We start from the raw sequence: 23,208 nt of genomic DNA, 5'->3' as shown, positions 1-23,208 counted from the left end.
AAAAGTCATAATATCACTTCTATAAGAAACAAATCCTAATTGATAATAATTGTACAAAGACAAAATCGAGGTAAAAGACAATTAGCCAAGTCTTTGCCAGGCTTGAACAAAAATATTTTATTACTTTTCACTAGTATTTTACAACATCACTTTACACATTTAATTCTACTTATGTTTGGAAATGTGCAATACCAAAAACTTCCAAAAACTCTTATAAACCTATGGAACTATAAAAATATAATTTTAAAAGATCTAAATGAAATACCGATATACCTATGTAGGTATTCTAATTTCTAATAGATTTTTATACTATCTGATTATCAGAGTATTAATTCAAATAATTTTAAAAAAGCTTTATGTCAATATTGTCCACCGTAAAACGGCAGAACTTAAATACAAAAATTAATTAACTACCACAGAACGCAAAATCCTGAAACAGAAAAATAAATTATACACGAGGGCACCATACCTAATTTATAAAGGATGGAACAGTACAATCGTTTGAAGAAGTATTGCAGTATTTAAATTAAGATCGTTGTACCATATCAAGGGTAGAATAACATTTATGTGTTGAGTATTTGATACGGTCGCATGTGTACTTATTGTATTTTAATGTAATTATAAAGTGTGATTAAAGGAAAGCATGTTTTTTTTTTTTTTGGTTCTACTTCCTTAAGAAATTTAATTTAAATAATAGAATCATGAAGAGACTTAAATACAAATTTTTGAAGATGTAGTAATTATAAGAAAAAATGAAACAATAAATAACAACACAATTTTGTTTAGACGTGTCTTAAAAAGATAAATAAAATCCTCAAGCTGTTATGTACTAAAATATTCAGGATACTTTTGTGTGGTATTAAAACTTTAAGTTCATCGTAAAGACTTGGTTAAGACTTAGTTAAGTAAATGGCCATATTAAATGAATAAGTACATAGATTAATAAAATATAGGCTATGCAATCTTCTCACAAATATGGACATTTTCAAATCAAGAGATAATTGTAAATTCGCAAATTTATACTGACCAAAAATTGAATCATATTTTTAAATCATACGAATAACTAGGTATTACCATTGATTATATATTGTATAGAGAAACAATGTTAACGAATTTTGGTTGCACGTGATAAAGTTGCCGCTTCTACGGATAGTGCGTGCAATATTTCGAAAAACTAATAAATTATTAAATTGTCAATATTTTAGCCTTTGACGGCTGGCGATTGTGTGTGTACACGTACAGTCTGTCTATCGGTGACTAAGCGTAGTGGGGGTCGCACACCTGCAACCGATTGACGACGGTGGCCAATGCAGAACTGTGGCCGATGGGCACGAGACGGTAGGTTGTATCATCATGCCCGCCACTTGCCCGTTTAGCGTTGTGCCAATAATTAGTAATGCATTTTATTCGTAAAAATTGATGCCAAATCGGGTAAAATGAGACGTTGTCATATTGTGATCTCTTTCTAATTTATTAAAAAAATTTTGAATTGACTAGGACTGCGGCTTCAACTCAGCGCGTCAGCGTACTAAAAGGTTAATAATGTACGGCGTTTAAAACGTGGCATAGGTAACTCTTTGCACTTCGAATCCAAATGGCATGTCTACTGTAAACGAATAGAATTTTTTTTTTATTATTTTCATCTTTATTTATTAGAGTTATGGTAGATAAAAAAAATGCAGCATTACAAGTCCCTTTAATTACCCGATTTTACAAAAAAATAAACAATTTCTTATTACTTACATGTATAAAATGAATGTCGATTGTTTTACACCTATATTTTTTAATGTAACTTTTTACTGACGTTTATGATGAAATTCTTTTATACTTAGTGATTTTTTTAAACTGATCCACTGAACATAGAGTTTAATGATTCGTTTTTTAACAATTTTTTTCTGTAGTATTTTTATACAGTGTGATCTTAATCTTCTACAAGTTTTCATATTTTTACATTTCCTCTAAATTAGTTATTGTTATATTAAACCTGGAAAATTAAATGTTAACGATAATTAGTATTTAACTACTCAATCATACTCACTAAACGCAATAAGACATAATGATCATTTATTATTGTTTTTCAAAGTAAAATAATATTACTAAAATAAATTTAAAAATATCTATTTCTAACAAAAAACAAATAGTTATGTTGTAAAATTTTTAATTTTGGATTTGGCGCTGGTTATTTGTTTGAAATAGCACTGCTCCACTTGCATTCTTTATGTAATCGTACAGTAAATAATAACTTGATTACATATGTTACGTGTACCTTACACCCAAAATGGATCATGTCAAAATCAAGCTGCTTAGTTGCCTTTTCCATTAACGTGGATAAAATATTTTTTTCATGTTTTATAAAATCGAAGTATTTTTTGAAAATATTTAAACATACGGTTGTCAGATCGATTAAAACGTCTGAAGGTGCCGTTAATCCTGAATTTTCGGAAAAAGTAACATGATCAAATTTTATGCATCAGAAGTAGTTGATTAGGATCGTTCAAAGTCCCATTTGCGTTAACTAGTTTTTGGTAACACGATTCACATTGAAACCGTTTTTTACAACGCATGGCTAAGCAGCCAGCACAATAAACTATAGAGCATGACTCTAAAGTGTTGACTTCTATAGTTTCTGGAATATCTGACTATGAACTTGTAGAATCATTTAAATAATAATTTAGGTGCTCATTCAAAGGGTTATCCGCGATTTCGTAATAACCATTTTGATTTTCAACTTCGGGAGTTTCTGATAAAATGCTTACATTTAAAAAATTGTCATCATCATGCTCACAGTTACAACTATCAGATGAACAATTTAATAGACTGAACGAACAGATATTAGCGAAACCGCACCTAAAAGCTTTTGCCGATGGATTTTTGTTGTAACCGCATTTTTGACGAAAAATTGAAAACAAGTTTTCAATAGGGTCTTGGCATAACCTATTAGTAAGTAAAAAAAAGTTTATGGCTATTTTTACTTAAATCAGGTTTTTCAAAATAAAATAAACTTAATATTGCGTTTAATCTCCATACAAAACCACTGAAACATGGAGGGCGATCATCATTTTCTTTTTTTAAACTTCGTTTTACCGCATTTTTGAATGTCGAAATTGATTTTTCAATTAAACTAATACCGTTCGTATTTGATTCGCAAAGTGGGCGTTTGTTAGGGATTTTATCGAATAAAAATGTACTTAATAAGTACGTCAAATAAATTGAATTGGGAATTTCGAAAAGGGCTCATCGGAAAATTAAAATTTTTCAGGAAACTCAAAAAACTGATTTTCTTTTTAATTTTGTTTTATATTGTACCAATTTTTTTTCTAAAATTACACACTATTATTTAATGTTACGCCCATGTAAAAATAATATTCTTGAAGTAAAATTTTATCGGAAAATTGATTCGTTAAGTTTTCCGAGATGAGTCCTTTTCGAAATTTGTACGAGGACTAAAGTGATTTAAAATCGAAAATACCCATGTTTTGACATAAAATTATACAAAAAATATTTCTTATACATGTCCTTTTATTTTTCTGAATTTTATAAATAAACAGAAAATATAATAAGTAGAAAACTATCTCCTCAACATGAAAAAAAAAAGATAAAGTTTTCATGTACTTTAAAATTCTTCTTCGACGTCTAGCTGTGATGATACATCTGTCGGCCACGGCAGAATGCTTTCATAGAAATTTATGTTATCTTCTGGTATGTATTGCTTTAACTTCCGTAGATCGTTCATTTTTAATATATTAATCGGAAGTTTAGAGAAGTAGCAAGGAAATGCTTCATAGTAGGGATGCTTGCACAACTACCTTTTGTTTTTGATAGGATAAAAGTTTCATTACTTATTTCATTGTCAATGAAGGGACGACACAAGACTTCACCATTTTTTATTGCTGTTCAAATCCATTTTCTCTGTATTTTTCAAGAAATTCAATAAGTTCTTTTAGCATGTTAGTTGAAACTCGACTCCGTCTTCAGTATCGCGTTTGCTTCTAATAGACTAGAAACATGAGTAACAATGAAACTCAAGTTTTATCAAAATAGCTTCAGTTTTATTTTCCTGAACTGAACAGATACTGGTGGTTTGAATGGAAACCAATTTAAAATCGATAATTTAAAATGTTTAAATATAACAGAAAGCATAATTCCGGGTAACGTATTCATAAAAAGATACAAATCATACTACAATCCACCCTTCATAAATTTTAAGCTTTAGTAAATTAAAAATTACTGACTCAAAACTAGACCAGTCAACATTGTCAGCAAATTATTCTTAATTTTAACCGAGTTGCTGCAAAAGAGCCATTACTCTTTTTAGTTTTTTACTGGATGTTCCACAAAAATTTACTAGCTAAAACTAACTTTACTAGTTATTTATAAAATTAAGACTTTAAACATTGAGACACTTTACTTTCAAAATTATTCATTAAATTACAGACTACAAAATTCTGAAATCCTACAATATCTGATCATTAACAACAATGTTATTTCATCCTTGCTATAAGTCAAGCTAAGAAAAAACTAAACATAAATTTGGCTTTAATTATTATTTTTTTTTAACAGTATAATCAAACAGTTATATTTCCAAAAATAATTAACCGCATTAGAGAACGAAAACTTTGAGAAAGATTACAAATTAGGTTTGTTTTGAGAAATATATGAAAGTAAAAGTTAACTGTTTTATCCTGATAAATAATTATGTTAAAAAAAGTGTTTGTATAATACATTTTGCTAAGAAAAATATACATAACTACGATATCATAGTATCAAACAACTATGTCAATATTAAGTGCTACTTAATGTGTATATAACTTTTTAGAAAATGACAAAAAATTATTATTGACAATGTCAGTTCACAATTCAAAAGAAGAAAGTCGACATGCAGAAGAGCCGGCAGCGGTGGAATTTGAAGAAAAGAAGAGCCTCAAGTTTCTACTATACTTTCTTTTTACTTAATGCTGTTATAGTTCTTATAGCAATTATAATTTTTTATAGGGTACGTAATAATTTAGTGACTAAGCTATTGAAGGAAGTAAACGAATCTCAAAAATATTTTGATACCATTCCGACTTCAGCTGAAGAATATGTAGAATATAAAAAAAAATTAGAAAAATGCACAAAAAGAGTTAGTAGATATTTTAATAATTGAATGGCCTATAATAATGAGAAATTAAATTGTAGCTGGAAGAGTTGGACAACCATTTGAGTTATTTAAGAGACCTATACGACTTGGCAGATGAATTCCAAGTGCCAATACCAGACGAGGTCATGGAAAATTATTACGTAAGAAACTGCAGTCTAGAATGTAGAGAGTTAATTAAATTGAAAAAAATATTTTAAAATGTTATTTAGAGTTTTACGGATGCATTAAGCGTACTACAGGCTACTATTGAACGTATTAACAGTGAACAAGCGTATCTTACAGATGAGTTTTGTAAAAAAATAGATATTAATATATTAAATCTATTTCACGAAGTTGATAAAATTAATAGCGAAGTCTACGTAATACCTTAATGACTAGTTTTATTGTAAAATAAACATTACAAGGGTAACTCTTTTCTTAAATCAGGAACCATGGCTAACAGACGTTCAGTCGGATAGTAATGATGTTAAAGCGTTTTTAAGTGATCTGAATGATCGCTTAACTGCATGTCAAGCGAAAGCAAATAAATACAAGGCCTACCAACGTTTTTTTCGGGTGGAAGTAACAAAATTTGATATTCTAGACGAGGCAAGCGAAGCTGTACGACTTAGAACATTATTATGGGACTGTATAGATGACTGGGATAGAACTATGCTTATTTGGGAAGAAGACAACTTTCATAACTTAGACGTAGAACAAATGAACACCTTTCTAGCTGTTAATTTGAAATATGTAATGCAATTTAAAAAAGGCCTGCCCGATTGCGAACTCATTAACATAATAAAGGAAAAAGTGCAAGCTTTCAAAGACATAATGCCAACAATTGTTACTTTAAGAAATCCAGATCTGAGAAATCAACATTGGTACAAAATTGAACAAATACTCGGAGTAAAACTGCCTCAAAATCAACCACTAACATTAGTAATGCTTAAAGAATTTGAAGCATTTAAATTTGGTTCTTTACTCGCGGAAGTGTCTGGACAAGCCAGCTCTGAAGCTACATTAGAAGCGTTATTAAAAAAAGTGGAAGATTCTTGGAAAGGATTAGATTTAATTGTGCTTCCGTACAAAGATTATAATGATATGTACATACTTGGCTCGTTAGAAGACATTCAGTTAGTAATGGAAGAAGTCAATATAAATCTTAATACAATTATAACATCCAAACACGTGGGAATGATAAAGTCAAGAGTTATAGAATGGATTAAATCTATGGAGATGATGGCTAATGTTCTAGTATGTAGTAAAAATTTCAGTCATATCCGTCTATAAGTCTATGTATTTGAAATTATTTATTATTTAGGCTGAATGGACCTCATGTCAAACAAACTGGATTTACTTAGAGTCCATATTTGCTGCGCCAGATATTCAAAGGCAGCTCCCCAATGAAACTAAAATGTTTAACCAAGTAAATCGTTCGTGGAGGAATATCATGAAAAATGCATCGAAAAATCCAACGGCCCTAACCACGTGCACTGACCAGAAACTTTTAAATGCTTTTAAGAAAAACAATCAACTTCTAGAACAAATATTATTATGCTTGGAAGCTTATCTTGAGTCAAAAAGAGTAGTGTTCCCTAGGTTCTATTTTCTGTCCAATGATGAATTAATAGAAATTATCGCTCAAGCTCGAAATCCGAGGGCTGTCCAACCACACATGAGCAAATGTTTTGATGCTATATGGAGAATTCAATTTGAAAATGATAACGAATTAGGAGAACCCATTTTAAAAAATAACGATGATGTGAATAATCCCCCAACTGACATTGTAGCAATGATATCCCCTGAAAAAGAACTCGTTAAGTTTTCGATGGAAGTAAAAGCACGTGGAAATGTTGAATTTTGGCTGTATAGACTGGAAGAAGCAATGGTTGATACATTAAGATCACTTATGATGGTAGCAATAACAGATTTTGACAAAACTCCGAGAAAAAAATGGGTTTTACTCCATGCCGGTCAAGTAATTTACTAAAACTTTATATTAAAAAATAAAAAAAGCTAAATTAAATCAAATTTCCAGCTCGTGCTAGCGGTTTCTCAGATGATGTGGTGCCGTGATATACATGTACTTTTAAGGCCTGGTCCTAACGTTCATAAAAAACTCTTGGCTTTTGAACAAAAATGTTTTAGCGTATGTCTTAAAAAAAAAAAAGATTTCAGATATTAAAAACTATACAGTAATAATATTTGTAGAATTTAAATGAACTAGCGGCTATGGTGCGAGGCGAGTTAACTAGAATCCAACGAGCCGTAGTTGGTGCACTAATAACAATCGACGTTCATGCCAGAGACATTGTAACTTCAATGGTACAAAACAAAGTCAACAGTGATACGAATTTCGAGTGGTTAAAGCGGTTACGATACTACTGGGACGAAATTGACAGTTGTGTCGCTTGTATGGCAAACGCACGTTGGTTATACGCATTTGAGTATTTAGGGTGTTCTGACCGCTTGGTCATAACTCCATTAACAGACAAGTGTTATTTATGTCTGATGGGAGCGCTGCAACTAAATCTTGGAGGAGCTCCAGCTGGGCCCGCTGGCACAGGAAAAACCGAAACGACAAAAGATCTCGCCAAAGCCATGGCGACTCAATGCGTCGTATTTAATTGTTCCGACGGGCTAGATTATAAAGTAATTATATTTTAATTTATGTAATGCATATAATACTTTGCATTTACATTTTAATGAAAGATATTTTTTAATTTTATTAGATGATGGGTAAATTTTTTGCTGGTTTAGCTCAATCCGGTGCTTGGTGTTGTTTTGACGAATTCAATCGTATATATATTGAGGTGCTTTCTGTAATTGCTCAACAGCTGATTACAATTATGAATGCTAAAGTTACAAATTCCAAGCGATTTATATTTGAGGGAAGAGAGATAAAACTTATAAAAACATGCGCAGCTTTCATAACAATGAATCCAGGTTATGCTGGTCGAACTGAACTTCCAGACAATTTACAAGCTCTTTTTCGCCCTATGGCAATGATGGTACCCGATTACGGACTTATAGCCGAGGTCATATTATATTCGGAAGGTTTTGAGTCTTCAAAAATGTTAGCTCAAAAAATGGTGAATATGTATAAACTATGCAGCGAGCAACTTTCCATTCAAGACCATTACGATTTTGGAATGCGGTAGTTTTCTTTAATGGTATACACAAATATAATATTAACTAAGTGACTAAATAACTAACAATTATTTAAAGGGCCGTTAAGAGTGTTCTAGTGATGGCTGGGTCGTTAAAACGAAAAAATCCGACAATAAATGAAAATTTAGTTTTGATAAGAGCGTTAAGAGACAGTAATTTACCGAAATTTCTCAAAGACGACGTAATTTTGTTTCAAGTATGTATTTTCACAACAAAATTAGTTTAAACTTGCATAAATAAATAACCAGTACTTACCTATAACAACAGGGTATTTTAAATGATTTATTCCCTGGTGTCATATTGCCAGAGCAAGATTACGGATTATTTCTGGCCACCGTTAAAAATATTATGGAGCTGGATGGCCTTCAAGTCGAAGAATGTATATTTGTTAAAGTTATACAACTGTTAGAGACAATCATTGTTAGACACGGAATAATGACTGTCGGACCGACTGGGGGAGGAAAAACCACAGTGTTAAAAATACTCGGTAAAACGCTGACGCAGCTATACGAAAATGGTATCACTGGACCGTACTACAAACCCGTGAATACATACACACTTAATCCAAAAGCGATAACTATGGGTGAATTATACGGTGAAGTCAATTTGCTCACGATGGAATGGACGGATGGATTACTTGGGAAATTTGTTAGGAGCGCTGTTCAAAGCACTAATGAAGAGTTTCAATGGGTCGTTTGTGACGGACCTGTGGATGCGGTTTGGATTGAAAACTTAAATACTGTACTTGATGATAATAAAATGCTATGCCTAGCTAATTCCGAGCGCATTAAACTGACGTCTTGGGTATGACTTAGTATTACGGGTTTCCGAAATAACTGTAATAATGATTATTATATTCTAGGTCAGAATGATATTTGAGGTTGGAGATCTATCCCAAGCGTCACCGGCAACGGTAAGTAGGTGCGGAATGGTTTTCGTAGATCCATCAGACCTTGGATGGCTTCCTTATGTGCGTTCTTGGATAAATAGATTAAGTAGTGATGTTATTGACATCAATAATGAGTATAAAACTTATCTTTTGACGCTAATTGAAACTTACGTCGGGACTGGATTTACATTCATCGAAAAAAATTGTTCCTCTCCAATTAAACAGGTTTGCTTAGTTTTTAGTCTACATTAGAAATTACTTTTGAGTATCAACATTTTTTAGGCAAAAATAAGTAAAGCAGTTATGATGTGTACAATCCTCGAATCTCTTTTAACAGACCCACATGGGATTAACAAAATTATGGATAACTCTAAAGTACGCAAATTCATTTGTCAATCTTTAGTCTTCGCTTATGTATGGGGACTAGGAGCAAATTTGGTCGATTCATCACAAACCTTGTTTGAGACGTTCGTTTTTAACCAATTTGAAGACAACTTCAATGCAGCTATTCCACCAGGAACTGAATTAAAGAACGTATACTTAAATATGGAAAAGAAACAATTTGACAGCTGGACAGAAATTGTTCCAGATTTCGTATATAATAAAGAAACTCCATACTTTGAGTTATTAGTGCCCACAGTAGATAGTGTGCGTTACTCTTATGTTAGCCAGAGGTTAGTGCAAATGAACCAGCCTATCATGTTGTCTGGAGTTACAGGTAAGTAACAGTATAACTAAAAAATATTTCGATCAATACAAACTTATAAAATTTCAGGAGTCGGTAAAACTTCTGTAGCAAATTTTGTCATGAACAACCTAGTTAAAACTGGGAAGTGGATTACTGGAATGATAAATTTTTCTGCTCAAACCAATAGTAATAGAACTCAAGAAATTGTAGAATCAAAACTGGAAAAGAAAAAACGAACTGTCTTTGGAGCTCCAGGCAATAAACGAATAGCTTTTTTCATAGATGACGTAAATATGCCTAGACCTGAAATTTATGGTGCTCAACCTCCAATTGAACTACTCCGACAATTGTTGGATTTCGGTGGATTGTATGACAGAGAGAAACTATTTTGGAAAGACATAGAAAATGTGATAGTATGCTCTATATGTGCACCTCCCGGTGGTGGTCGTAATCCATTAACCCCACGATTTACTAGACATTTTTCTATGATGTTCATACCATCAACTAGCGAAAAAGCTATGAAAACTATATTCACATCGATATTAGATGGATTTTTGGAAGAGTTCCCTCCAGTTATAGCTCGTTCTAGTAGTGCTTTGGTACAAGCTAGTGTTGATGTTTATTTGCGTATTATGGAAGACCTTTTACCGACTCCAGCAAAATCACATTACATATTTAATTTAAGAGACTTATCTAAAACGATACAAGGTATTTTACAAGCTGATTTTTCGAGTATACCAGATCTAACGCGTTTATACAGGTAACCTTGTTACCATAATAAATTTGATTTATACAATGAAGTATAATAGTTGCAATATTCATATTCTTTGTTCTAGGCTATGGTATCATGAAACATTACGCGTTTACCACGACCGTTTAGTTTGCCAAGAAGATAAATCATACTTTCACAAACTCTTACAATCAGTTTCTTCACGGTATTTAAGTGGTCCAGTATTAGAGTTTTCTCCGACAGACGAGAATTTCACAAATCCTCCCATGTTAATATTTGGCGATTTTATGAATCCCGTATCTAAGGATTCACGAGTATATGAAGAAATAACCAACATCGAAAAACTAAAAGCTGTGCTTTTGGAAAACTTATTGGACTTCAACATGCTTTACAATAAAGATATGCAACTAATATTTTTCGTTGATGCTATTGAGCACGTAACACGTATTGCGAGAATATTGAGATCGGAAAGAGGAAATGCTTTGTTGGTTGGAGTCAGCGGTATGGGCAAACAGTCTTTGACAAAACTGGCTTCACATTTGAATGAATATAAGTAATGCACTCTTATATAATTAATTTTTTTTTTCTTTCCTCTTTTTTTTAATATCTACATATTATTATTGTATGACCACACTTTATTACCTGATGCGATCAAATTAAACATTATATTACTTCATTGAATTTAGATGCTTTCAAATAGAACTTACAAAGTCGTATGATTATGCATCCTTCCATGAAGATTTGGTTAGTTTATACCATAGAGCTGGTGCAGATTTTGAAGACACCACATTCTTATTCACTGATAGCCAAATTGTACAAGAAGAATTTTTAGAAGACATTAATAATATTTTAAGCTCAGGTAAATTGAAGTTTTTACAGTAATTTTCTGAGTGGTAACATTCTGTTTTACTTGTATTAGGAGAGGTACCAAATTTGTTTAAGCAAGATGACTTAGAAAAAGTTATTGTAGCCTGCCGACAGCCAGCTTTGGAATCGGGAGTTATTGACAGTCGAGATGCAATATTTGTATTTTTTATACAACGAGTACGGTCCAAACTGCATTTAGTTATTTCAATGAGCCCTGTTGGAGATGCATTTAGACGTAGATGCCGTTTGTTTCCATCATTAGTGAATAACTCTACTATTGATTGGTTTGACGATTGGCCTACAGAAGCTCTTTTATCTGTAGCCAAAAAAAGTTTAGAACAATTTCTGGGACCCGAAGATCCTATTTTAGTCGATAACTTATCAAACATTTGTAACTATATGCATGAAATTGTCAGTCAAAGAACAAAACGGTTTTTCGAACAAATGCGAAGGTATTACTATGTAACACCCAGCAGTTATTTGGAACTATTAAAACTTTTTAAAATAATGCATATCATACAAACAAAAAAAATTCAAAGTGATTCAGACAGATTTTCAAATGGTTTACACAAACTTTACGAGACATTCGATATGGTAGGCCAAATGAAAACTAGACTTAAAGGGATGGCTCCGGCATTACTAGAAAAAAATGAAGCAATGCAAAAGTTGATGGAGAACCTTATAAAAGAAAAATCTAGTGTTGATGCTGTACGAAAGGTAGTTCTTACTGAAGAAGCAGCGGCAAAAGTAAAAGCAAAATCAGCTAAAGAAATTGCAGCAGATGCTCAAAAAGATTTGATGTTGGCTATGCCTGCATTAGAAGCGGCTAAAAAAGCATTAGAAGCCCTTAACAAAAATGATATAAATGAGCTGAGAGTGTTTAATAAGCCTCCAAGATTAGTTCAAGTTGTGATGGAAGCTGTATGTTTGTTGCTAAATCAAAAGTAATAATAATAAATATTAATTAATATTGTCATGTCAAAGTAATCGATATATCGATTTTTCAGAAAGGATTGGGCAAATGCTAAAGTAGTTTTGGGAGACTCCAATTTTCTTAAAAAACTTCAAGAATATGACATTGATAATATTTCAGAAAAGATGATTAATCAACTAGTTCCATACATTGAAGATCCAGATTTTAATCCTCAAAAAGTTGCGACTCAGTCCAAAGTCGCAAAATCAATGTGCATGTGGGTTCTTGCAGTTCATAGTTATTCACTGGTGTATCGAGTTGTAGAACCAAAAAGAAAAAAGTTGGTTTATTTTTCAAACAACTATATCCCGTGAAACTTATTATTTGTTTAACTTTTTAGGCAGCGAGAGGCTGAAAATGAGCTATTAGAAGTTTTGAAAGAGCTTGAAACAAAACAGAAAATGCTAGCAGATGTTCAAGCACGTCTTCAAAAGCTTGAAGAAGTATATGATCAAAATATAGCTGAACGAGATAAACTTGAAGCAAATATTAATAGAACACAATTGCGTTTAAAACGTGCTAATTTGCTTGTAGTTGCTTTGAAAGACGAACAACGTAGATGGGAAAAGAATATAAAAGTAAGCATTTTAAGGCGTATAAGTACACGAATATTTATTTTTTAAATAAATAATTTAATACATATCAATTTTATATTTTATTAAGATATTTTCACAACGTTTGCTTACGGTAACTGGAGACATGATAATCGCCGCTGGAAGTATAAACTATTTAGGACCATTTACAGATGAATATCGAAAAGAAATAACTACTATTTGGCTTCAAAAAATAGCTGAATACGAAATCATTCACTCACCAAATTACTCATTGAGTACAGTCCTGATTGACTCGTTTGAACAACGTTCTTGGAATATTTGTGGACTTCCTCGAGATTCTGTATCAACAGATAATGCAATAATAGTTACCAGAGCAAGCCGATGGCCTTTAATGATCGATCCACAGGAACAAGCTAACAGATGGATAAAAGCTCTGGAAGCTCAAAACATGTTAAAGGTGTGCAAAGCTACTAATTCTGGCTTGATTAGTATAATTGTCGGCGCTATAAGAGTAGGATACCCAATTTTAATAGAAGGTCTTGAAGAACACGTCGACCCGACTTTAAGGCCTGTTCTGGAAAATAATACATACATACAAGTCAGTAAAATTATATTTACGTACAACCTAAAATTATATAATAAAATATAAATCTATACAGGGTGGACGATTGCTCATACGAATCGGCAATACAGACATTGAGTACAGCGATGGTTTCAGATTTTATATGACAACTAAACTATCTAATCCACATTATATGCCTGAAATATGTATTCAAGTGACTTTAGTAAATTTTACTGTAACGCCGTCTGGTTTAGAAGACCAATTATTAGTGTAACACCATAAAAAAGTATCATATCAATATATATTATAAAAATATATAATTTTTATAGAGAAATTGTGAGGTTAGAAAGGCCAGATTTAGAAGATAAACGTACAGCAACAATAGTGAGCATAAATGATGATAATAATTTATTAAAAGAAATGGAAGACAAAACTTTAAGAATGTTATACACCACCGAAGGAAACATTTTAGATGACGAAGAGCTTATTGAGACATTAAACAACAGTAAGGTAGGTAAACGATAGTAATTGATACAAACGGTTATTACTTAATTTATTAATTATATTAGGTATGTTAAAAATAAACGATTTTTCTTCATTTAACAATGGTATATTGTAGGAAACTTCTATCATAATCGCTTCTCGACTTATTGATGCAGAAGAAACGGAAATTAGTATAACTACTGCCAGAGAAAAGTATAGACCTGTAGCGAAAAGAGGATCTTGTCTATACTTTGTTGTTTCTCAACTATCTGAAATTGATTCAATGTATCAATTTTCTTTAAATTATTTTAACTCTGTAAGATAAAAATGATGATGCTAGTATCAGTAATTTTCTTTTAATGCACAAATACTTTTTACCTTAGATATTTTGCAATGTTATCAAAAACAGCAATAAATCTCTACGAATTGATGTGAAAATGCCTATCATGATAGATGATATTACTAAAGCCGTTTATACAAATGTATCTAAAGGATTGTTCGAACGTCACAAACTTGTATTTAGTTTCTTGTTGAGCGTCAACATTGATTTACAAATGGGGAAGATTACTCCTGTCAAATGGGATTTCTTGTTACGTGGACCCGTTGGCGCAAAGCCGACAGACAAATTAGGACAAAAACCAAATATACCAACACTGACTGACGATTTGTGGCAGACTATCCTGTATGTGTCTGAAACTTTTCCAAAGTTTAAAAGGCTTCCAGAAAGTTGCAGTGGAACCATTCAAATAAATTTAGGGGAATACGAAGAAATTATACAGTTCGATCCCGACAATAACAACATGATAGTCGATTGGAATTCTGCGTTGTTGCCGTTTGACAAACTTATGATTATAAAAGCACTTAAAGAAGAAAAATTGATATTTGCGATTACTAATTACGTTAGCAGTGAACTTGGGAAATTATTTATTGAAAGTCCGGCTATTTCATATCAACTCTTGTATAATGATACATCATCTTCGATACCCTTAGTGTTTATATTAAGTCCTGGGTCCGACCCATTCAACTCATTTCAGAAATTCGCATTGGAATATGGCATAGGAGAAAATTTTCAATCAATATCGCTGGGGCAAGGACAAGGACCAATTGCAGAAAAATTAATTATGGACGGAAAAGATCAAGGAAATTGGGTATTCTTACAAGTAAGATTTACTCATTAGATCAAGACTCTTGAATAAAATCGTGTTTATTTCACAGAATTGTCATTTAGCATTATCGTGGATGTTGCGTTTAGAAACTTTAGTCCAAGAACTTATCGAAAACCCAACATCCGTTAGATCAGACTTTAGATTGTTTCTGAGCTCTATGCCTTCAAAGACATTTCCAACTTATGTTTTACAAAATTCATTAAAAGTTACAAATGAGGCCCCAAAAGGTTTAAAAGCAAATATGAAAAGATCATTTTTTGAAATGAATGTGGATTTTTTTGAAGACAATGGTAATTATTATAAGTAACTAAATTTGCACAAACTATTGAAAATTCTTTACCTATTAAATATTTATACGATTCCAGCTTTCGGTTCTGAATGGAGAAAAATGGTATTTGGGTTATGTTTTTTCCATTCGATTATATTAGAAAGGAGGAAGTTCGGCTCGCTTGGTTGGAACATTTTATACGCATTTACGGACAGTGATCGAGAATGCGCGATGCACCAATTGGAAATGTACTGTTTAGCTTCCAATACAATTCCTTGGAGTGCTTTGTCATATATTACTGGAGAAATTACATATGGCGGAAGAGTCACTGACTTTTGGGATCAAAGAACTTTAAGAAACGTTTTATGGAATTTTTTCGCCCCACACACGATGGAACTAAGTACCTAAAATGTTTTTACAAATGGTTGATTCGACAAATTAATTAAATATTGTATGTGTTTAGATTATAAGTATTCAAAATCGGGCACTTACTATTGTCCCGAATCACCAAATTGCAAGACTCTAGAGGATTATCAACAATTTATTAATCAATTACCCGTAATAGAAGGACCAGAAGTGTTCGGAATGCATGAAAACGCGAATATTGCTTTTCAAGTAAATTCAAATTAACTTTAAATTACATGGTTTAAATATAAATCAATAATGTTTTACTCAGACTAAAGAAACACAAGGTATTTTGCAAACAATCATAGAAGGGTATCCGAAATCATCTGGTGGTTCTGCTGAGAATTCAGATGACATTGTTGCAAATATGGCAAATGATATATCCGAGAGGCTAATGAAATTTATAGATGTCGAACAAGCTAATTTCTTGATAGTGCAATTAGATAATAAGGGTAGACTACCATCACTATCCACAGTTTTAATACAAGAAGTCGAACGTTTTAATAAACTACTAGATATTATACACATATCACTAAATGACCTACGAAAAGCTATTAAAGGTTTAGTAGTTATGTCTTCCGAGTTGGAGGGTGTTTATGTATCATTTTTAAGTAATACAGTAAGTGTATTATTGATTTACGTTAAATAACTACGTCTATAGTAAAATTATCCATTAATTTATTACAGATACCGAAAATCTGGTCACAGAAGGCTTACCCATCATTGAAATCATTAGGCAGCTGGGTTAAAGACTTGGTCATGAGATTAGATTTTATCGACGTATGTAGTATTTTGTTATTACATAATATTAAATATAAGTTAAATACTTTTTAGATTCGATGCAATGATAGGTTTTTGTACGCATGTGTGCAAAAAAAGGTAGGCAAACAAGTATAAGCGATACTACATACTTCGCTCGAAGTTCTAAGATGATAAAGAATGCGCAGGGTTGCGAGGCCCAAGGGCAACATTTGTTTTTGTTTTTTAATATATTTTATAACCTTATATTCTTATCGTGAAATTACTTACAGTTAATTCATTAATAATATTTTCTATATTTTGGTTAGTTTTTATTGATCCTTCTTTTTCAAAAATGTTGGAATCAGTAGTTAAAAGTAACGATAATTTAAATCATAAACATATTTTAACTATTATAATGAATACTGGAACGGAAGTAATTATAATTTGTAAAGTAAAATCATCTAACTCAAATATGAAATTTATTAATAATGATTTCTTAATATTTTGTATAAAAAAACTAGACACTGGGTTTCGCAAGGGGCGCTTCCGCCCTTCTCCACTTTCCGTCTTCCTTATCATTATCGCTCTTCTAGGGGAGTATTCGAAAACATTGTATATGCGTTTGCTTATGCCTACCTACTTTCCTTACGCTCACATATGTATTGCATACAGCGGACAGGACGCATTTTATATTTCCTCAATATCAATAGTTATAACCTACTTAATTTAAACCTAATTTTCTGTGCATCATGTTATAGCACATGTGGGAGTCTCCTTTAGCTAGCAGGGCTCAGTTTTTCAGATTACTGGTTAAGCATAAGTGGTTTTTTTAAGTGACAAAGCTATATAACTTAAAAAATTAAGTTTTTTTCATGGTTTACTTTCATTGCTCAACATAAAAATATTTTGTTTCATTTTGAAAAATACGATAAAGAACAAAAATGTTGTAGATTTGGCTTAAATTTGGAAGTCCACTTTCATACTGGATATCCGGCTTATATTTTCCACAAGGGTTCATGACTGGTTGTCTTCAGAGACATTCCAGAAAATACAGTATACCGATTGATAGTTTAAAAGTTGATTTCGAACTCAGCAATATTGTTTTGAATCAAGAAGAAATTACAGCTATTCATACCCTTACATCCAAAGAAGATTATGAAGCATACAAAGGGTTGAAAGCATTAAAAGACGGGGTATACGTTCATGGATTATTTCTGGATGCTGGTCGAGTCGACTTAAACGCCAGACTTTTAGTCGACCCAAATCCTGGTACCTACCTGCATAATCGATAATGAAACGTCAACAATTATATTATGAACATGTTTTTGTTCAGGTGAACTTTATCCGCCACTTCCTGTTATGCGTCTAGTACCGACCGTGGAATTGGATGAAATTAGTTTGCGTTATCATTGTCCCCTATACAAAACTGCTATCCGGGCAGGTGTTCTTTCAACTACGGGACATAGTACAAATTTCGTAGTTGTTGTTCTATTGCCTACCGAATATCCTGAGAGCTATTGGATACAGAAAGGAACAGCTCTAATCACGCAGATCACGAATTAAATGTACATTTTATATTGATGACTAGATTTTTCAGTATTACTTTTGCAACATTATTATTCTAAACTTTTTTTTTCTTTGTTATTCGTGTTTATATGTTAATTAAAAAAATGACTCATTTGTTTACATTGTAATGAGAATAATATTCTAACTTTTAGAATAAGGTATAATTAAACGTGATGAGCAAAAATTATCAGTCTAAAATTTAAGCACAAACTTGAATTTGACTACCACAAACTCGCCGGGAACTAATATCGTTATGTGTGTCTTGTGAGCCATTTAGGTTGTCGGCGACCTAAATTGAATTATTCATCTCGAGTCACGTAGGATATATGGAGTCAATAAAGTTTCCTTCCCTTTTTTGTTTCCTTGTGAAATTCGTTGAACATTTCTTAATGAATACCCCACATGCCTCCGCGGTAACATTTTGAGTTATAGTAAAACCGATTTTTTGAACGTTCGGAACAAATAATAATTTATAAAAAAAATTATAATAATTTTGAACTATAGATTTTGTTTGACGCCGATGTTCAATTTGTTTTATCTTGCTCCTCTTCACCGGTGTTAAAGAATTAAATGCAAGAGCCGCACTTGTTGACGGCACACATGGTTGATCATCACCAAATGGATCACTTATTTTTGTTGAATATTATACACACAAGATAATGTTAATTTTTGTCAAACGTACTCTGGAATCTCAGGAAAAATGAAATATACTAGTCACAAACAAGTTATGTTACGTAAATTCAATCTTGCTCTTAGGGCTAAAAAAATAATACACACAAAAACTTCCCTTTTATAACTAAAATTTTTTAAAAAAATTAGAAACATTTTTTCTTTAATAATCAAACAAATGTAGGTACTAATAAATAATGAAACATTTAAAAATCTTTACAAAGTTCATGGCAGTTAATTAGTCACAGTTAATTAATCACATTTAGGTAAACATTTATAACAAAAATTCCAGCCTCCTTTTCTTATTGTTTGATAGTTCAACAAGTATTTCATCAGGGGTAATAATAATAATTTTCGTTTATTGACAGCATAGTTAGGCCATTAAGTCTTCCCTATTGAAACAAATTACAACATTGGGGCAATTTGATTATAATAAATAATTTTAATTAATTATACCTAACTCAGAAGTTAGTAAGTAGGTTTTTATTCCCTTTAAAGTGGAAAATGTTCGTTCATTAGTGGCAGAAAACACCCGTAGAGCTGCTAATATGTTAAGTAACTTTTAAAACATTTGGGTACATAGCTTTATTACATATGTAAATAGCGTCGATTGCATCTTTCGGTTTATCCTTTTCTAATAGTTTTTAATTTTCGTTGCCTAAGTTTAAACTCGTTATTAAATACCTTATCGCAATTTCTAATATTCTCCATATCTTCACTATACTGTTCTGTAAGAGTTATAAAATCGTCTTTATAACCACTCTCACTAAATAAGGAAAGGAAATTTGTTAATATATTATGGTGATTTTTAATCCTTCTTCCAATAAAATAATGAAATGTCTATGTATGGAATAAACACTGATACCTACTCGATAAAATATTTTTTGATTGTCTGTGTGAACGTTACACCTGTTAGTTTGTTTTTGATATTTTTGTCATTTTTATCTCAATGTCCCTTTTCTCAGTCAAATATTTGATCTGTTCAAAAAAATCTCCAAAATGTTTTTCTGTATTCGATATAATCTCTTCAAGTTCTTCATTAGTATTTTGTGCCAAAGACATAGCTTCTTTGAGATCTATACTGGTTTAGTCCATAGTCAACTTCTTTTTGGTGATTTTTTAGATGTTGTTTTCAACGAGTTTTCTATTTTCTTATTTAAAATTGACTTCTTCTTTGGATAAGTAAAAGAATACGTAAATACTGATTGTGAGTATATTAATAGGTACCAAATTTTTATTTGTTTACTAAGCATATTAGTAACTGTAAAGCTTAGCATTAGTAGTATATAATTATTAGTAGTAACCTAACCTAACCTAACCTAACCTTAGTAGTATATTTCGAAGTTCTCGTTATAAATCCTGATTTCGAAGTTTACATTATAAATTCAGATTTTGGAATTTTCGTTATAAACCGTAGATTGGATTTTAATTTTTTAACAATAATAAATTACTTATATTAGTTAATTATTTAATATTATGTACAACGCGTTTATGTAGTGTACACAAAAATATTTAATTATTTAATTGGTAAATTAGGTATCTCTTATTATAGTTTAAGAACATTATGTATAAACACGATTTACAAGTCTCAATGACACTTTTATAATAGATTAGAACAATAAGTTGTAATAATATGAAAATTACACAACACAAAAAAAAAAATATAAATAAAGAAGGAATTTATAATATAAATAAGGAAAAATAAAAATATAATAATAACTTAATCTGGAATTTTGTATGTCTTAAATCTAAATAAATAATAATAATACTTTTTGATATAAATAATTAAGCAGTAGAACCAATTACAAAATATTCAAGGAGTTTGTTTAAAAACACTAACGCATTTAAATGACATGGTGTCATTTTATTGCGCTTTGGTGTCAATATACCTCCAGCAGTTGAAAAAACTCGTTCGGACGATGCCGAAGATGCTGGAATACATACAAATATTTTTCGCAAGAACCGATAAATTTGGGTGTATAGTTTCCTGAGACTTCCACCACACACATGGATTATTATTGTGGTTAATTTGGGGTTCTGACAAGTACCTATTAAACTCATCCTCGTCGTTATCAGAAAATTGCCCTAAAAGTTCATCTAGTATTTTTCGGTTTCCAGTTTGGTTTACTCTATTGTTGTTAAAGTAAGTGTTTGTAGCTTTGCTTTTACAACAGCTTTAACGCGAGATTTCACACGTTCAGATTATTTAAACTTTAAGTTCTTATACCGTGGATCTAGAAGACTAGCTATTTGAGAAATACTCACTGGTATACTACTTTCATCTATGTTAACATCATCAACTTCAATTAAAAAACGGATGTTCTAATCGTTTGATACCTTCCTTTTTTAAATGATGTGGCAAGTGTGCAGTCAGACTTATCATATTTTAGATGTGTGTTAAGCATGCTTGAAATAATTGGCTTAATCTAAAAATTAAAAAACAATATTTTATAGTTAAAAAAAAAAATGTTACATTAATGATTTATATTATTTTTTCGTGTTATCAGGTATAACTTTAATATTTACCATTGATATTATAATTTGGTGTTCAGAACACAATATTGTAGTGGCAAGTTGGAAAGGCTTTAGTAATTTAACGAGAACGTCGCATTTTACCCAGTCTTTTAAAATTTCCAATTTTCTTGCTGTTTTAATATTAAATAGTGTACGATTTGATAATATTGCTACAACAGCACTACGTAATGTTAATAATATTCAACAAAGTCCAAATTCATTGAGTTAAGTATTATGAAATGTTTGTGTCACACACAAATATTGAACCAAAATTAAAATACAAAAGAACTTACAGTATAAAACATTATCTGATAAATTTATTAAATCTAATGGTGCAAGGAGCATCAGTCACCCGAATTTTTATAGGCACATAGATCGTTTCTGATCTGACAGATAGCTAGACACGCTACAGTTAATCAGTTAGCTTGGAAAATATTTTCTTTAACCTAGGTATGAATTCTGATAGCTAGATATAGGTACAATTAATTTTAACGACATTATTTTAAGTCACCCGTTTCGGAACCGCTGTGCACTGACTTCCACATACCGTGGCCAGTGTGTAAGATCAGAAGATTAATTCGACCAGTATCTAGACTTATAATTTAGGTACTTTAGGTACTACGTTTGGAAAAGTTTTGTTATACCAGAGGGGCATTCCACGTGAAATCACCTAATGGGTGTGCGACTATACTTCAAAAATGTTATGAAATTTTTATCATACATTCTTTATAAGTCCTTAATAACAAACAATTTTGTTTGGACCTAGGTAGTTAATTTAAAAAAAAAATTATCCGAAAACACCTCATGTTCCCGACTGTGTAATTTAACCGCCGATAGACATGAAACCTGCACAGTCAAAATTCTAATTAAGTGTACTTTAACCATTTTTCAAAAACTTTTTTCGAGGTCAAAAAGTTAAAAAGTGAAATTAAATATTTTGTTACTATAAAATTTAAGTTATGTTCTTATGACCCATATCATCTTCGAACCAATTAAATTTTTTTTTTGCTATTAATTTACGGCTTCAAATATGGGTATTTTGCTGAAAACTGCCTACTTTAATGACCCACAACATAAATGTGACAGAACGAAAATTTTCCAAATTCATGCAATACTTACTTATAAGTGAGTAGAACATCTGGTAAAAGTTTAGTGATGGAGAAATTATTTTAACACCAGTTATAAGGTTTCAATTTTTTTTTTTCAATTTTTAAAAAACTTTTTTTGAGGTTAAATGTATTAATTAAAATATATTTACAACTTTTGTGTCTATAGAATTTGAAAATATTTTGTATTTCATAGTTTTTTCGTTTTCTGGTACAAAACAATGGTGTTGCCTGATTAGTGGGACATCGTTTGGTTTTCCTATACCGGTCTTCTAATTTGACTTCTTGTTTAACAACATTATTTGTTGTTATAAATCAAAATTTAATATCATTAATATTTAATTCACAGAAGTCGAACATCATTTTCGGTATTAAAATTTGATTATTTGTAATTCTTTGTAAACTGGTCTTATGAACTAATCTTTTAACCGTACCACCTATACTGTCACATGGACTCTTCCCGTGTGCGGTCGCGAAAAAATTCCATTCGGCCTCTAATCCAAAATCGGCTTTATGACTACAAAGATTAGCCATATTTTTATAATTTTTATATTGGCTTCTAGCCCCATCAGAAAATTAATGTATTTTAGTTAAATTTGGCAAAGTTATTTTTATTTTTTTACTCAATTCTGATTGATACACATAAACCGAAATTGAATTGTGTATCAAATGGCCACTAATAATACAAAAACTTTTTGATTGTAATATCTCATGTTCGTTTGATTTATAATATA

General features: G+C 31.3%; 2 protein-coding genes and 1 pseudogene across 2 annotated transcripts; 2 read left to right on the top strand and 1 right to left on the bottom strand.

The window, feature by feature from the left end:
• The first annotated feature begins 4,842 nt into the window (after positions 1-4,842).
• On the top strand, positions 4,843-7,112 carry LOC126845383 (dynein axonemal heavy chain 6-like). Its single transcript, XM_050584037.1, has 6 exons — positions 4,843-4,925; positions 4,993-5,122; positions 5,179-5,280; positions 5,350-5,499; positions 5,567-6,376; positions 6,444-7,112. The coding sequence occupies exons 1-6, from the start codon at positions 4,843-4,845 to the stop codon at positions 7,110-7,112; spliced, it is 1,944 nt and encodes a 647-aa protein (XP_050439994.1).
• A 242-nt stretch (positions 7,113-7,354) lies between these two features.
• Positions 7,355-18,182, top strand: LOC126845371 (dynein axonemal heavy chain 6). The gene is made up of 24 exons (XM_050584029.1): positions 7,355-7,774; positions 7,855-8,279; positions 8,351-8,489; positions 8,561-9,097; positions 9,156-9,407; positions 9,465-9,900; positions 9,958-10,630; positions 10,707-11,153; positions 11,287-11,459; positions 11,520-12,411; positions 12,475-12,720; positions 12,781-13,018; positions 13,104-13,592; positions 13,654-13,826; positions 13,886-14,066; positions 14,176-14,355; positions 14,423-15,199; positions 15,255-15,495; positions 15,571-15,873; positions 15,937-16,088; positions 16,150-16,497; positions 16,566-16,658; positions 17,570-17,888; positions 17,953-18,182. The coding sequence occupies exons 1-24, from the start codon at positions 7,355-7,357 to the stop codon at positions 18,180-18,182; spliced, it is 8,364 nt and encodes a 2,787-aa protein (XP_050439986.1).
• A 946-nt stretch (positions 18,183-19,128) lies between these two features.
• LOC126845381 (uncharacterized) lies at positions 19,129-19,783 on the bottom strand (annotated as a pseudogene).
• Between the last annotated feature and the right edge of the window lie 3,425 nt (positions 19,784-23,208).

Source organism: Adelges cooleyi, unplaced genomic scaffold (assembly GCF_023614345.1).
Source record: "Adelges cooleyi isolate 19-005CV unplaced genomic scaffold, UGA_ACOO_1.1 ACOO_flye_CR_arks_rails_tigmint_CR_PRNA_784, whole genome shotgun sequence".
Taxonomy (NCBI): Eukaryota; Metazoa; Arthropoda; class Insecta; order Hemiptera; family Adelgidae; genus Adelges; species Adelges cooleyi.
This window is presented reverse-complemented; position numbering and strand designations above follow the sequence as displayed.

Bases quoted from the DNA above. Each gene is read 5' to 3' on its own strand.
- LOC126845383 (XM_050584037.1), top strand. From the start codon at position 4,843: ATGTCAGTTCACAATTCAAAAGAAGAAAGTCGACATGCAGAAGAGCCG. The intron at 5,123-5,178 runs GTTAGTAGATAT...ATTAAATTGTAG, and splicing joins TAGAAAAATGCACAAAAAGA to CTGGAAGAGTTGGACAACCA. The intron at 6,377-6,443 runs GTATGTAGTAAA...TTTATTATTTAG, and splicing joins AGATGATGGCTAATGTTCTA to GCTGAATGGACCTCATGTCA.
- LOC126845371 (XM_050584029.1), top strand. From the start codon at position 7,355: ATGGTGCGAGGCGAGTTAACTAGAATCCAACGAGCCGTAGTTGGTGCA. The intron at 7,775-7,854 runs GTAATTATATTT...TAATTTTATTAG, and splicing joins CCGACGGGCTAGATTATAAA to ATGATGGGTAAATTTTTTGC. The intron at 9,098-9,155 runs GTATGACTTAGT...ATTATATTCTAG, and splicing joins GCATTAAACTGACGTCTTGG to GTCAGAATGATATTTGAGGT.